Source organism: Rattus norvegicus, chromosome 6 (assembly GCF_036323735.1).
Source record: "Rattus norvegicus strain BN/NHsdMcwi chromosome 6, GRCr8, whole genome shotgun sequence".
NCBI classification, from domain to species: Eukaryota; Metazoa; Chordata; class Mammalia; order Rodentia; family Muridae; genus Rattus; species Rattus norvegicus.
This window is the reverse complement of record NC_086024.1, coordinates 59860878-59878572: the sequence shown is the minus strand read 5'-3', so window position 1 is coordinate 59878572 and position 17695 is coordinate 59860878. Positions and strand designations below refer to the sequence as shown.

The 17695-nt window shown below is 37.4% G+C and overlaps 1 protein-coding gene across 2 annotated transcripts in view; it reads right to left on the bottom strand.

The window, feature by feature from the left end:
* The window catches only part of Agmo (alkylglycerol monooxygenase), a 331357-nt gene that overhangs the window by 166279 nt on the left and 147383 nt on the right, over positions 1-17695 (bottom strand). For both annotated transcript variants that reach the window (XM_039112499.2, NM_001135899.1), the window contains exons 6-10: positions 13151-13217; positions 10033-10098; positions 9865-9944; positions 6420-6554; positions 4803-4919 (exon numbers count right to left, since the gene is read on the bottom strand). In XM_039112499.2, coding sequence (XP_038968427.1) covers positions 4803-4919; positions 6420-6554; positions 9865-9944; positions 10033-10098; positions 13151-13217 — 465 coding nt within the window. The remainder of the gene's footprint in view (positions 1-4802; positions 4920-6419; positions 6555-9864; positions 9945-10032; positions 10099-13150; positions 13218-17695) is intronic.

Genomic DNA, 17695 nt, shown 5'->3' with positions numbered 1-17695 from the left:
AGTTGATTTTATAAGTATTACTAAAAAAAATTAATCTAAAGTGTGTGCCTGGCCACTACATACTGTATTTAAGTTGCTGGTGCACAGAATCCAGAGAAAAAAGAAGGTGACTCTCACAACTTTGTGGTGGCCATTGCATTATTTTTTTTACCCCAAACATTGCAGTTTCACATACAAAATGAGTAAGTACTTATCTGCTCTAGTATGGATAAACATAAAAGCCTCTCTGATCACAGCAGGGTCCCCCATCCCAAGTCAGTCAGAATCATTCTGTATGATTATTGCTTACAGTAGATCTGGGGGGAAAAACTCTTTGGTTTGGATTTAAAGTCTTCATATGTTTCAGAAATCCACATACTAGAAAGGGACTATGTAATGTTGATCTGAAGCAAGCTTTCTTCTGAGTCAAATAGTGACTATTGAGTAAGGAAAAACATATGTGGGTAAGCAAAGGTACCCTTCAGAATTAATTTGTATCAGGACTGAAATGGTCTCCAACTCCAACTTTAACTTGAAAAGGGTTTCAACACTTGATAATTCTCTTTGCCTCTCCATCACACCAGCTTCTTCTATACTCATCTTATTATAGGAGGGAAATTTGAGATCCACGTGTGCCTCTTTATATGTGGATTGCCTTCCTAATTTTTACCCAAGATCTACTCACCTGCCCCCAAATGTTTAACTCTCTGGATGAATTTAATATTGGGGATGTTATCTGAAAATTGAAATGAAGGCCCCCATTTCTTAAAACAGATAAATTTCTGGTTTTAAATTTGTAAACACATAATAACAGAAATATAAGCAATAGATAAGTACTTTAAGTTATTCTTGACTTTGGAATATGTCGAGTATAATCTACAGTTGGGAAAGTGTCTAGCTTTGCTTTTTTTGTTTGTTTTTGTCTTTCGGAAGTATCTGAATACTACTACACCTCATATAACTCCAGCACAGTTTGGATGCATGTATTAAACAAGAAAACCAAAAATAAACAAATTCTATGATACTCAGGAAAATGATTCCAAGAGCTTATGGTAAACAGTGACAAAGTGTGTCCCATGTCTATGGATTCTATAATTCATACACCCACAGACAGAACATAAACAAAACACTATTTATATTGTAGCAAAAACACTATTTATATTGAACATAGGTACAATGTCGTTTTTCTCTAAGCAGTACAACATTATTTAAGTACAAATAACCTAGACATGATTAAACTACAATGTAAGATGCTCTTACACTATATGAAAATACCATGTTACATATGTAAAGGACTTAAGCACCCTTAAATTTTGTTAGCAGTGAGGTAAGTAAAAGGTACTAGATTCAATCTCCATGAACACCCAGGAAAAATCGTCTGTAGTTTAGTCGTTTAGGCAGGTTGATGGCTCCATGTGTATGCTAAGATTATGGTAGTTCAAAAGGCCACTGTGTGGTTTACTCATCCAGGAAATTCTTGACGGCCACTTTTGTCATTTATGACAAGCCATCATAGCACAACAGTTCTTTCATTAGTTGTGCAATATATAACAGAACCTAAAGAGTAGGCAAGTATACATGTGGCCATTATCATTTTTATTTTCATTTCATGAAATATAATATAGAAGCTCAGTCATGGTTTTCTCTTGCAGCTAATATATCCCAGTCTATGTTTTACTACAGTTTCCTTTAATTGCATATACATAGAGAGAACTCAAACAAACTTATCCAAATGTTCCAAACTGAATTATTAAATGGAGAAGTATTTAACTAGTAATTTGAATTGAAAATGGAACAATTCAGAAATACATGTGAGCAGAGCATCCTGGAGTTAGCGTTACACTTGGAGAGACTGTCACTCATGTGCAATTTTGATCTGGGGCTAGTGATTGGTTTAGTGCGGATATGTGAATGGCAATTACATAGAGACATGAAATTTTGGGGGGAAAAGCTTTGGTATGTTCTACAAAGTTTAAAATGAATTCAATAAGATTATCTACAAGAATTCAATTTGATACCTTTAGCCACCATTTTCTTGACCTCTGCAGGCAAACTAAGTCACAGTTCATTTTATCAATTCATCAAGACTACTTTTAATATGTAACTGCAAGCCAAGCATTACTGGCTGAATGTATATAATCAGATGATATATGTATTAAGGAGATGTTGATTTTGCCTCAACTCTATTTTCCATTTACAGTGTATTTTTTCACTATGATTTTTCTCTTCAAGTCTTTCTGTTCCCTCTTTAAGAACATGAAGATGCTACAGTTGACCATGCTGGATTTCCATTCATAGACTAAATATGAATCCCCAGCATCATTTGTTTCAGCTACTTAGGTGATTTTCAGAAGAGTTTATGGTATTTTAGTTTCAATCAGGGATCACAGGACCTCACAGAGACAGAAGGGACAATTAATGAGCCATTATGTAGCTTTTACATACATGTCTTTTGAATATATGCTGTAGCTGTTCAGTTTGAAGTCCTTGTGGGACTCATAACCATGGGAGTCGGATGTCTCTGAGTCTTTTGCCTACGCTTGGGATCCTTTTTCTCCTACTGGGTTGCTTCATCCAGCCTTGATTTGACAGTTTGTGCCTAGACAAGTTCTGACTTGTTTTGCTCTTTTCTGAATGGAAACTGAGAACGAGTGGATCTGAGAGGAAAGGGGAGTGTGAGGGAACTGGGAGGAATAGAGGGAAGGGAATATATGAGAGAATAATAAATTTTAAAATTAAAAGACAAATTAGTTTTTTACATTTAATCTATTTATTAAACTATTTTTTAAATTTTTTTTTCGAACCTGGGGACCGAACCCAGGGCCTTGCACTTGCTAGGCAAGCGCTCTACCACTGAGCTAATTCCCCAACCCCTATTTATTAAACTATTAATTGTGCTTAGTATTTTGATTATATTACTTTTTAATACTCTGATAGTTTGATTCTTTGGTTATAACCCACGATTTGTCCTGTGTGTTTTTCTGCTCAAATGAGTTTCTGATTAGTTTTTGAACTCATGGTTTATAATTGTTAGACTATTTTATCTAATATATATTAGCTATAGGAATAATTTGAAATTATTTTTTGGTTTGATACCCAAACTCTGATCTGAGACCAACTTAAAATTTATTTTTATCTGATGTTTATCCAAACCATTGTTAACATAAGTTTCTACCCTGTCCTGTATGAAGACCAGATAGTTAAAATTCTCAAAAATGGTTAGCCTTGTAACTTTAAATGGACTCAACAGGCTGTATTCAGGAATATATGTATATACATACATACACATATACATACATGTAGATATATGCAATAAAAATTAATGAAAAGGAGATCATACATTTGAAATATAGTGGAGAGGACTTTATGGAAGATTTTGGAGAGAGGAAAGAGTAGGGGAAGATGTAATTGAGTTCTGATCTGAACACTAAACCAAAAGAAAATAATTTCACACATTTTCAGGAACCTATTTTTCCATTACTTCCTCAAAGTGCAAGACTACAAATCTTCTCAGATTCAAGGCCATCCGGATCTGGGTTGTCCTCTGTCTCCATTTTGAATCTCTCCTTCTTTCCCCTTCTCTCCTACCTTACAAAAACTTTGTCCTGCCTTACTTTTTACTGCCCAATCATGGGCCTTGACCTAACCTGTGCCAGCCCTCACCTGCATATTGACATCAACCTACAGTTCACCCTTTCTGTCTAATTAAACTAACAAACAAACAAACAAAATATTTCTCTAAAAATGTGAGCTGAACACACTATTATTTTGTAATTTATGAAGTATAAAATATACCTAAAACCCAGTCCATCATTTTTGTCAATAAAATAGGAAATTTCGTTATGTATCATGCTTAAGAAAGGTTTAAAATCTACATGTTATGTCTTGCTTAGCTTGCATACTATTTGATAACTATCCAATTGAATATGTATTCTCTCAATGTTAAATAGCCTGGGTGGGCTATGAAGTTATAACTAGTTTTCCATCCTGTCAGAAATTTGAGAACGACCAATATTATCTAAAAATACAGGAAGCCTAATATGGCTTCCCAAAATGAGGCACATTAGAGAGAGAACTATTTTGGTACAGTCACCTGTCAACAGCATACCAGAGCAACAATCTTCAGCCTTCCAGTTGCCATAAATATTAAATCTAAAATAACCTTTTATCCTGTGCTAGCACTGGCATTGTTGGGCCACATGGCAATGCGGGTAACTTTATCTCAGTTGGCCAGTTCTAGCACATCACCTCTCCAGGCTGGCTCCCTGCTACTTTCTAACCCTCAGTCACTCCATGCCGTTAGTTCCAGCACCCTAGGGCCATGTAGAAATAACAATAACTTGGGGGGCCTCCACGCTGACCCCAAGTACTTTCTGATCCGGGCGGTCTTCAAGCCGTTCCAGCATGGCCCCTTGCCACGCTGCTCTCTAGAGTTAGTTCTAGCACCTGTGTGGCAATGTGGTACTAAACCTAAATCAGGGCTCTAAAAGTTCAGCAGCGGCTGACCTACCGCGACTCCCTGCCAGGGACTCTGCCCTACTCCTGCCAACTGCCCCTGGTAGTTCAAATAGAAACTGCCAACTACCTGGTGAAATCAGGACTCAATAAACTGCAATTTAACAATACACCACTTGGATTCAACTAATTTATTTACATTTAATGCTCTTGAGGAAATAAACTTACCTGTTTATTAAAATCCATGACATCCCCCCCCTACCCAACTTAAAGCAATTATAAAGAAAAATAGCACATCACAAGGGAAGAATTTACTTTAATTAAAAGAAATGTTTTCCACATACTATATTAAAATAGATAATACCTACCGCTGTATTTGCAAAGGTCTCTTCATAAAACACCAGCATTACGGCAAACTGGAGGACAGCATATATCTTCAGGAACTGGGACGCCGATGATGTGAAAGGGACTTCCTGTCCTGTAACCTGGGTAGACAAGAAGGACAATCTCCTTTACTCAATGCTGCAGCTCATCTCTCTTCATAAAATTCACACTGTGAGAAAAGATGAGTTACAGAAACATGATTTTGTCAGTTTTCTTTTTTCTGAAAGAATTTGACATTCATTTCCTTAGATAGAAAATTGTCTGAAGATTAAGGGAGTTGCTTCTTGATGCCAAATATTATGCCCTTTAGTAATGATTTAGTCTTCTTTAAATGGAAAAGTCATAGGTGCTTCATCTATATGGGTATTCATAATTACAATATGCAAGAATAATAAATTAGAACCATGTCTAGCAATACACCAAGGAAAAGAAGCCAGGTGACTTTGGGCAGCATACGTAACCACGATTCAACATCAAATAGTATTTTATTAACATAATTTTCTAAGCTATTAAGATTTCTAGAAGTACTGTTTTTAATTTTATTGGAATAAAGCAGAGGAAGGTACTCATATAATTTAAAAATTGGCATTTTGATTATTTTTAAATAAAGAGAAAGAAAGACAAAACCATCCTTCCTGGGCATTTGGAAGCAGAAATAATCAAGTATTTCCACCTATATGGAGCTTACTCTACAACTAATTATGGAATTAAAACATATGTAAGTAATTTAAGATATTTACAATAATAAAATATTATTTTATAATATATATAAATATATAATAAATATATTTTATATGATATGACATGATTTTTCTAAAAATACCATCTTTTAAATGAAAATTGACTTTTCCTATAGTTTCTTTCCTTGTGACGTAAACTTTTTTATTTTTCTCTAGAATAAGATTTTAGATTTAAATAACTTTTTGATATCATAAGCCAATGGTTTTGGTGCAAATCTTTAATCCCTACATTCAGGAGGCAGAGGCAGGTGGATATCTGTGAATTTAAGTCCAGCCTGGTCTACAGAGTGAGTTCCAAGACTGTCAGGGGTACACAGAGAAATTTTGTCTTGAAAAAAAACCCCAAAATAAACAAACAAAAATTTCTTGGTTTCTGGTATTTTTTTTTATTTTTTGAAAATTATTTCTACTATTAATATATTTATTCTAATATGAAATAAATTCAGCCATGGTTTGGCATAGCAATTGCATTGTTTTGGCACGATTCTGGAACATCTATCTAGGGCACTTCATTTTGTCATAAATGAAATTAAGAATAAACCTGATTTCTAAAGATCTTTCAGTCTCTTGGGTTCTAGGTCTCTGTGTGGAAGACAAACACATCAGAGGAGGCTCTTGCTTTAGGTTTTAATGATTCAGAAAGTAGCTCCAGTTGTTCTACTTCCTACCTTGAACTCCCTGTAATGAGCCAAGGCCTAACTGGTAGGTAATGCCCCTTCATGGCGGTGTCTTCTTGTTAAGCTATTCATACACATCATGCTAGGGAACATCATTTTACAGTTTCACATGAAGATAACACATGAAGGTGCAAACGGGATACATATGTAGCCTCTCAACTCTTAAGTTATGCACTATACTTACCTCTGGAATTTCTTCACTCAGGCCAAGTCTTGGTTTACCTGGACCCCATCCTGGTCCTTTAAATAGGACAGAAAACTTATGGCAGAAACCAGGTGTGGCCCAGAATGTTGTCCATATATAGAGTAAATGGTGAAACTTGAAAAAAATAAAGTTTATTCCAAGTTAGACAAACATAAAAAAGAAAATTAAGTGTAACTCATTACGTACCTTATTAAATATTCACTGTGTTTACATACTGTCTATAATAGTCATTGTGCATGAGAACATAAATTATAATTGATATGTTATCACACTCTGTATTTTAATAAATTCTATAAATACTGTATATCTTTGGCCTGCGTCTCTTCTTATCAATACCTTTGAACTTAAATGAAATTGTAAGTTTGTAATGAAAAGAATGTAGTTGGTTACAAATCAACAAAGTAGTATAAATCAACTTTGAGGCTGTTCCAAAGAAAATTAACTAGAAACATGAAGTTATGAAAGTAATAACCATGACTATTGACTCCATTTCTAACATGTTGCTCGATGGATATTACAGTTGAACACAGAGCCATCATAAGAATGCTTATCAGTTCAAATATTTTTAAACAATAATTTATTATGTTAAAAAAATTATACTAACAAAATATATTCACAAACATTTCATATTGTAGAGGTCCAAAGTTTGATACCTGAGGGAGACCTTTACATTAAATGGGGTAGCATTCTTTAAGTAGCATTTATTTGATATACACAGACATTAAAAACATACCCACATATAAGTGCTCAATAAATTTTAACTATAAGAACATTCCACATAACTACCCATGATACATAATAGGATTGAATATATAGCTAGGGTTTGGGCATCCGCTCCAGACTCTAAATGTGAGGTTTGCATTGTATAGAAATACATTAATGGGGAGAAAAGCATTTGCTCTCAGAATTTGTGGTCCTGCTGGTATTTTAGCAGTCCCCGGCTGAATTTAAATGGCTAAGATTAGAAAAATGGGTTTTATGATTGCTTGAACTCTTCCAAGAATCAACATGAGTTATTATGGGACTTAATGGAGAAATTTCTGAAGATGAGGCAAAAGTTAGAAGGAAGCTTCGCCTGGAGCTTTTGACTACTACTAAAATGGAAGATTAGTATGTTTAGAACTTCCAACGCACATTAAAAGACTGAATCATTTGGTTGTTTTGAAAATGTACTTCAATTTTATTTGTTCACATTTGGACACTACCCATGAACAATATATCACAGTAGCATGAAGTCGTTTCCCTGACTTACTTGGTTCATTATTCCCTGGAACTTTGGGTCTTCCAAAGAGAGCAGAGTGAGCGCTCTATACAGAACAATAGCCAGCCGAGCATAGGCCTGCATGTCCTGGAGCAAACTCTAGGTTCCTTGAGGAGTGATAAACCCTACATCAGCAATTCAGCTTCATGCACAGGGATGTCAATGAAGGCAAATACTATGTGTGGTAAAAACTCTTAACTATCATGACTTGCCAGCTTGACGTTTCTCGCTAAAATGAAGACATAGGAAAACAAATCTTAGGCCCCCAAGTGACAGCTACCACGGTGGAGAAAACATTTTTTGAAAGGAGATACGTAGAGGTTTCCCACTTGCCTTAAATGAGCAGTAGCTAAAGAGTGCCTGTGACTGTCTCAAGAAGGCACTTACTGAATCAGTAGTCATTCATTTGACTCTGCAAACCTAGTGCTTACAATGTCCACTCACCGATCTCTCCTCTGGTATGACCACATTATCCTCAAAAATTAAACAAACAAACAAAAGCAATATATTCCTCAAAGAGTTGCTGAAAAGTGTTATGAATTCATCAATAACATTAACCTCACCTATAATCTATTCCAAATTAAGTCCACAGTGCTGCTGAGCCAAATCTCCCCTATACAGAGATGGTCATATGAGGCACTTTGGCACCAGGTTTATAAAGCTCTTCCCTAGAGAAATGAAGCTTCTACATTTTTCTTTATTTATTCATATTAAGGAGAAAATGTACCTGAAGCAAGGAAAAGGGGGGCTTTCCTGTAAATTTTCTAATTTGGTTTTAATGTAATGTGGTTGCGTGTCAGGATCTGAATGTATTGATTGTGTCTTCCGAGAGACATTCTGAGAATATAGAAGAGGTGTCACACAGTAGAAAGGTACAGGAAGATAAGCATCAGCATTTTCAACTGTGGATACATGGAAGTGACTTTCAATATAAGAAGGATAGCAATTGACCATGGCTGGGGTGCAAAGCCACAGTGAAGCAAGGAGGTTACAGATGAGTTAAATGCACCTGGGTTTTGGTTTGCAAGGTTAAATTAATGGCTGACAATTGAACTAGAAATTAAATACTCTGAAGCTGTGTGTCCTGTGTTAGAAAATAGAAACAAGGGGTTGGGGATTTGGCTCAGTGGTAGAGCGCTTACCTAGGAAGCACAAGGTCCTGGGTTCGGTCCCCAGCCCCGGAAAACAAAACAAAACAAAACAAAACAAAAAAACCAAAAACAGAAAATAGAAACAAAAGAGCCACTGATGCGTAAGTTATTACTGATGGTGAATGAACTGTTTTGTGTTTACAGATACTTGACCTAGCAGAGGTTTGATAGGTGGGCGATCTTCCTTTGGTCTCAATGCTCTGTGCAAACTGAAGTAGGTTTGGAACATGAGGCCAAACAGATGTTGATACCTTGTTACTTCCAGGGTGTCACACCCAAGCCAGTGCACAGAGCTGTCATTGGAGGACCAGACAGCTTGTAGAGCATTGTTACCTTTTCCTCATCTGTGACTTCTTAACCTCTGGAGTCTTTGCTGCAGTCTGATGCTGACGCGTAGGAACTTAGCAGACATTCTTCGTTTCTCTAGTGCCAACCACTAAGGCCAGCAAACAAGCAATACCACATGTGTAACAGAAAATTGTCTGCTTCATGAAGCCTTAGCAGGAGAAGTAATACGTGGACCTAACTGATGTATAATGCTTCTTGACACCCAGTTCTAAGATGAGAAGGGCAAAGGCCTCACGTTGAATTTTTAACCAGAGTTTGAAGGATTGAAGCAAATATTTTTCGTACTGTGGGACCAGCCTTAATTATATCTTACCACTGCTCCTGAATACATGAATATATTTCAGGTCTATTCTGAGAAAGAACATGTTTGCTAGAGAAGCACTTTCTCTGCATTTGAAGTATTAGACACTAGTATTAGACACGAAGTATTAGTACCACTGAGCTAAATCCCCAACCCCTAGAAAACTCTTATGGTAAGTTTTAATGAGTTTTACCCATCTGACTCAAGTTGTCACATGATCACCAAGATATTTTCAAACTCATTTGTGTATAAAACATTTCACAACAATGTGAAGTGCTTCCACCTACAATGACGATTTTTCGGCTTAAAGATAAAATTGGTGAAACTGTATGCATCCCGAAAGATCAAGGCTGAATGGATTACCTGCACTTTGAATGGCTCAAATGTTCCAATGGGATGGGTTAGACCATATATAACCTGTTCATTCTCTGCTTCAAATGTCCCTGGAAGATAAACATTACAATATGACTCCTGGCTTTCAATCATTTCCAGAGCAGCTAATTAACTATTATATTTGTACATTTTACTTACCGAAAATTCTATCCCAAATAATAAGAGTGCCAGCATAGTTTTTATCTATGCAGTAACGATTTCTACCTGTGAGACAAAATATTAAAAGTAATTTTCAAAGAGATAAAACTGAGCTTCCAAAATGTCTATTTTTCTTGATTTAGAACATATAAGAAAAATTTAAGCAATAAAATGGTTTCAAAAATATCTTCTCCTCACTGTAAGTAACTGAGGAAAGTTATGGATCCATCCCATATGCAATCACCAAACCCATTCACTATTGCTGATGCCAAGAAGTGCTTGCTGACAGGAGCCTGATATAGCTGTATCCTGAGAGGCTCTGCCAGAGCATGACAAATACAGAAGCGGATGCTTGCAGCCAACCATTGGGGGAGTTAGAGAAAGGACTGAAGGAGCTGAAGGGGTTTGCAACCCTAGAAGAACAACAACATCAACCAATAGGACCCTACCATAGCTCCCAGGGACTAAACCACCAACCAATGAGTACACATGGAGGGACCCATAACTCCAGTCACATATGTAGCAGAGGATGGCATTGTCCAACATCAATAGGAGGAAAAGCCCTTGGTCCTGTGAAGGCTCATTTCCCCAGTGTAGGGTAATGCCAGGGTGTTGAGGTGGGAGTGGGTGGGTGGGAGTGGGAGCATCTTCATAGACGCAGGGGAGGGTTAGAGGAGGCATTGAAGGGAGGAGGGAAGAGGATAACATTTGAAATGTAAATACATAAAATATCCAAGAAAAATAAAATTTAAAAGAAAAAGAAAAGGGCAGACTTTCCCAGGGAAGATCAAAGCATCTGGTGATTCAAGTCAAATTTAAGAGTGTGTGTGCAATGTATACCAATCAAATATGTAAGTAATAACAATAAGTGAGAAAAGAGGCACCGGATTTGAAATAGAATGGCAAGGAATATGTGTGAAGGCTTAGAGGGGCAAAAGGAAGGTAAATATTGTAATTATGATCACGAAAATTTAAATGAATTGTACCACTGAGAACGACAGATTTTATTTGTGAGCTGTAGTCTCATTTTAATTATTTTGTAATTAATTTCATCAAAGAGATCATTTTTAAACTTATGTGCATTTTCCCAATATTTTAGCTAAATATCTTTATATTCTTATAACTAGATTTCATAAAAACTACTGAGAAATAATTATCGCATAGTTCAGAGGAAGTAAAAAAGGAAGAGATTTGATAATAAATGAATTTGGGGGCCATAGCAATGGTTCTACTGCTGCTGTGAGCAGCGGCTGCTTGTACAGTCCTGGGCACCGTACAATCCACAGAACTTGTGGTGTCTCAAGACAATCTGCAAGTCCCATTCAAGGGCATCTGACGTGCTCTTCTGGCCTCAGAGGGGACTGTATGCACGTGGTATACAGGTATACATGCAGGCAAAAATGCTCATATACACAAAATTATAACATAAAGGAAATTAGGGTGATTTTGACTATTTTAATAATATTTTAATATTTAATAACAAAGGTATATTTAAAAATTAAATTCCAGTTGGAATGACAACTTTTAGCAATATTAATTTTCCAGCTCCAACATAATTAAATTACAATTTAAACTTAATGTTACTGGAAACTTCTCTTGAATTGTGTGTGTTTTAAAACGTAAATGTCCGTAATAATATAAACATTACTAAAGCTGAATGAAAAGAGTTTTAATCTACTAAACCCTGTATCTGTATTCATGGACACACTTTCTGTGCATGCAAGCCTTCAGTTGACTCATAAATAAAGCAAAATCCCTGCTAACAAACTAGAAAGTTTACCCACCATCTTAAACATGGTTCTTCACTAGGTGAGAGAGTGCTTTTCCCCTAAAGGAATTAGTGGCAATATCTGAAGATATGATTGTAGTCACAATCAGAGAGGGTACAGACAAGTGGACATAGATCAGGGACTCTGTTAAGCACCCTACAGTTTTCACCACAAAGTGTTGATCTGAAGTATAGTAGGAGACACTGTGGTCCTAAGCATGTCTGACTAAAGTCTGGGGAAGTGGGAAAGTGAGGTAAAGAGGAAACTCCCAGCTGTTTGTTTTGTCAGTGTGGATTCCACTCCCCAGATTTTCCTGTTTATATAGAAGAATCCCTAAGAATCTTACACTCCTTTGCTTACTGCTCCCAGGAGAGGGGACATCACTGAGGTGGAAAGAGCTTGACCCATCCTCTTTGATGCTGCTCTGTTCTCTGCCTGGGAGAAAGGGGCAAGTTCCCCTGGGGAAGAGCATGCTGTAGTGTTCTAATACTGCCTGAGAAGGCAGACTTAGGGGAACAGAGAAGGACTGCATTCACTGCTCTGTCCAGTGCCCTCAGCACTATGTCCCTAAGATTTATTCATGCACTGTATATGGAAGTGGCTTAGATGATCTTGCTGCTATCTGGGTCTCATTATTTGAAAAGTCTGTTATGTTTTCATGTATGCTAGAGCTCATGCAAATTCAAGTTTACGCTTATTTTCCCATCATAAATAAGGCTCAATCTTAATGGTTCTTGTGTTGCCCAAATTAAATGCATTTTGATTTTCACTAAACTTGGTGTCTCTATGCCTAGTCTCAGGGGATCTTTTTTATCCAGCCAGTGTAACTTGTGCTGAGATCCTTACTGACTTGAGGCAGGAGAGGGAAGCGTTGGCTACTTGGTTCTCTTCAAATCTAAATATATATATTCTTAAAATTTTAAAATAACCTCGTATTTTTTCCTAATAAGATAATTGGCTTCTCGTGGTTTGTTTCCTGTAATGCACATGTTTAAATAATAAAATTACTTTAAAATCGCAGTAGTTTTCAAAATTAACAATTTCACTGTGGACAAGGCAGAGGCTTAGCACTGTGTTGGAGGAAGCCACATGGGTCTCCCAAGCTCCTCTCCTGCTCTTTGACGCACTTTGCAAGCACAATTAGATTAGATGGGAAGAGGTTGAGAGGGCCATGTCCCCTGGTTCTTGCTTTCAAGCTGAGGGTTCCCTGAATAGAAAAGGAGAAGCAATGCTTATTTACACAGTGTCCAGTCATAGCGTGAGTTGTGTTTTTATTACTAAAGCAACACAAGTATAACACTGATTTAAAAAAAATAGGCTATGAAGATGAAGCAACAGAGCTGCCTTACCATGGTGAACTCTGTGATGGCTCGGAGTATTAAGGACCAGTTCCAAAGGGCCAAGGGTTCTGATGACCTGCTCATAGCAAAAGATATAATGGCACACACATAGTTATCAATGAGTATGTATCTGCTGCATTACACAAATCCCTGGAGCTCACATTGGATATGTGATACAGAAAGCTTCAAAATCCCTCTGTGACATCACAAAAAGGCAGTGACCACACAACTGTGTTCCTACGCAGGGTATGGCAGTAGCAGGCTTGTCTGACTCAGTTCAGTATCTGAATACCCAGGGGTGCCTGTGTCATCCTAGGAAAATCACTTAAGCTCTTACTAATGTGGTGTCCTCGTCTCTAAAGCAAAAGGAGTGACAGCGCTATAAAATAACGGAACTTCTAGACTTCTCCATGTGACGGTACCTTTCACGCTTCATGGTGAAGGGGAAAGCTGTCACTATCAATGGTGACATTGATGAACTGTCAAAATATCAGTGATACAGGGAAAGAGAGGGATGTCGGACTTAAGAGCTTGAACTGCGTATGACAGGCACAGCAGCACATGTAATATGGACATATTATGTGGCTATCTATTTGAAACAGTCAATCATAGGTACTCATGCAGGTGATGGCAGTTGTAGAAGGAAAACACATGTTATTTAGAGAGACAATGGCATTAGCCACGAACAGGGAAACACAATTTTGTGAGAGCATAACTGGTGAGATCCAGAACTTGTTTGAAAGTTCTCTGACAATAAGAATAGAACGTAGACAATAGGATGACAGAAAGGAATCAACACCTCCGTGTTTAATCAAAGCAGACAGCACAAATATGCAGTTCCCACTTTTCTGAATTCTTGACAAAGATAGGCTAAAATGTACAAAAGCAAATTTACAATTTATTAATATGTAACAGTGCTGATTAAAAGCATTAGCAGAGGTTCAATCTCAGGAGTAGACTTCTATTTGTTCATTTATTTTATTTTTTAATTATGTGCACTGGTTCTGCTAATACTAATATGATTTGTGCATCTAAGTATCATATTCGAGGCAGTCTAAAGAGGGCTTTGGATCTGGTAGAGCTGTACTGACAGCAGTTCTGATCCATCAGACCTGGGCAGGAGGAGCTAATGCAGGTCTCTGCGATACATTACATGTTCTTAATGACTAAACCACCTTTCCAGACCCAGAAATGTACTTCTTGATGGAAATGCTTCCTTCGGGGAGATGTGAGTGTTTTGCTTTATTTTTATTAATCTTCAATATTAAATTAACACGCTTGCTTTGGGTGTTGTTGTATAGATATTGTTCTCACCTTGTAGTTTCACACATCCTCCTGAAATCGAAGCTATAACCTCGCTGGCTAATAGCAACCTGTACCTCTGTAACAGTCACTCACATTATCTCCCTACTGTTCACTCTTTATAGGCGTGGAAGGTTATCCTAGCTGATACCATAGCTGCCATTTTCTTATTCTGCCTGAAAAGAACAGATGTCTGAATGCAAAAGAATGTGAAGTGTTATATACCCTGTGCTAATTTAGATTTTTCTCCATTCTCCCATTCCTTTCCTTTTTCCTTTCTTCTCTCTATGTCCCTCCCCTCCGTGAGGATATTAGACAACAAAACTTGTTTCACTTGGTTTCACAGCAGTGCTGCCAGTCAGTGGGTATGAATGCAGTTATGACAGTGCTGTCAGTCACTGGGTATAGGCATGGGGTTACAATGGTGCCCTCTTGGTTTTTACACGTCGTGCACGACTGAGAACTGAACACAAATGCTTGAGTCCTGCCCCTCTTCTTCTTCCTCTGCTCTTTCTCCTCTTCTTCCTTTCTCATTTTCTCTATCACTCTTTCATTTTATAATTCCTCCCTTCCCATGTTCCTTTCTTCCATCTGTCCTACCTGTCCATCTGCCTTTCTGTCTCTTCATTTTTATACATCTGGCCTGGGGCCGGGGAGGTCATATCCATCCATTTTCAGTTATGTCCAGACGAAATGTATTTTAACCTCAAAACACAACTCCTTTTCCCCTATCAGAGCTCAAGTAATGTATATCCCAGACTGTTTCATTTCAGCACTTTCAAGTAGTTTGACTCTACGTCTTGTATTCGTTAAAATAGAGTCCTGTGGAGTAAAACTTACGCTAATGTCTCACAAACACAGTGTTAATCACTGGGATCGAGAATGAGTGATGTGTTTTATTACCTACGACCTATCACTACATCCTTCTCTACTGGTGGAAAACTGTGCATACAGATGGGAGGGAGCTGATGCTGGAGGGATGGGAGAGTGGGCTACTCCGGGTTCAGAACCTTACAAAAACGGATGCTTTCGGTCCGGCTTTTGTCTCTGCCAGAGAACCAGATGGGAAACAAGGAAGCCATTTACCCCAGTTTGTCTCTTTGGTGCCTAACATTTGTTAAGAAAACAAACAACGAGAAGGGAGGAGGGTGGAGGGGCCACACAGAGCAGTTTCTGCTGCCCAGATGCTTTTCTGAGCTTGGGTTCTGGCAATGCGTGCAGCCGGATCCGAAGCCACACCAGGGGCGAGTGCCTTCAGATGTCTGGAGTCTCGGCCGAGCGGTGTGATTTTATTATTATTATTATTATTATTATTATTATTATTATTATTATTATTATTATTTATTATTATTATGCCAAGATTTTTACCTTAGGGAAAGGTTTCGATCTTTTAGGCTAAAACACACTGATACCGATATCGAAATCTCCCTTTTAAGTTCTTGGTAAAAGCCAAGCCCAAAGACGTCAACCACAGTTAAATTTCCTGGTTCTGAGCCTATGAGTACTGTGGAGCTGAGGGAGACCACCACAGGGCAGATGATTCATCATTCAGACAACCCGGTCAGAAGCTCTCATGTAGAAAACCCTCTGATTCAGAGTCATGGAGAAGTCATTAATATTTAATAAGAGCTGAGCATAACGGTTTAATTATCGCCCACTTTTGCAAATTCAGCCATTTAGCAATTCAACCACATCTAGCTAGGGCTCACTTCCTGAAAACATGTTAGTTACTCTGGGAATAATCGGACCCATTATAATTGTTCAAAAACGTTGTCTTAATTTATTAGATTTAAATGCGTTCCTTGAAAATACAGTATTTAACAACAACAGGGCTCAAATAGAGTATAATTCAATATCCCATCATTAAAAAAAAAACTAAAATGTGAAGTTATGGGGGGCTCAATCATTACTCTAAATATTACAAGCTTATGATAAACCTTTAATTCTTTCTAACTTCACCTGAAAGGTGTTTCTATTTTTCTATCTTATCTCTTTTAAATACATATAAAATGATTTTCCATCAAATAAAATAAATCAAATTTGTGTAGCTCTGCGGCAATGGACAGCCAAGTTCTTGACCCCGCAGGAGTCAAGACAATTTTGCTTATTTGAGAAGGTTTCTACATCTACACGGCCTCATGGTTTTTGTGCCACTGGTTCTTATTAGGTCACTGAAGCAATGTAGCCAGTCCCATAATATTTTGCTTTTGGGCTTTATAATCTGAGCAACATGAGTGCCCGGGAAGGCCATGGAAAAGCTTCAGAAGGTCGGAAGTACTTTGAAGTTTTATAACAAAATTTATGATTATTTTCTGGAGAGGAAACATTATTTCATCATATTCTGAAAGGTAAATACAAACTTTCAAAGATTAATAAATAAAATTTCATATCTAAGCAAAGATGCCCACAGGTTTCTTCCTATACTGATCCGACTTATATTGTTCTGTTAGTTTCCACGTCATTTAAACTTGCATGTCAAATTCTTTTCAAGAATGCAAAACAAAAATCTTGAACATTTTTTGCTCCTTCTTGAAATCATTAACTCTTCTACCAAGACCATCATTTAGGATATTTTCCTTTGCACGATAAGAAATTATGAATGTGTAGATAATAAAAATTAAGATTTTTGTGACAGTGAGTTCTGTGATAAATTGCAGGAGACTTTGTCCATCAGACGTGCTGTGGGTCAATTATTGAACTAGTCAAAGGCTCCTTGTTTCTCCTTCCACAGTTTCTATTGGGAATGGTGGAAAGTTTTTCATATAAAATCAAGTGAACGAGAACCAGGTGATGCTGTCATAATCCCTGTATGGAATTTCCTCTTATTAAAAACATATTTTAAGTACTCGATTACTCTTCTCTTTGAGTTCTAAGAGTCGAATCAAAAGCCCTGTACATGATAGGTACGCACTGATTGAACCACACTCATAGCATGCGTCATCAGAAATAAAATGACTCCAAGACACGACTCCCATCCAAAGACCTCTATCAGACCTGATCTAGTCTCAGTTCCCACTGCCAGTAAGATTTCCTGGGAGGCATTTCCACTGTTGTCCCGGCATGCTCACTTTAATCTACCTCTCTTATAGGCCTGGCGGACTCCCGCCTTTCATCAATGCCATATTCTCTACACGAACAACTGATGTCTTCAACTTTGGAAACATATTGTGAAGTCATTAATTCTTGCTTCTCTTTGTTCTGAAACCAAGTTACTTAGGTTCCTCCCTACACAATATTGTACGTTTTGTAAGA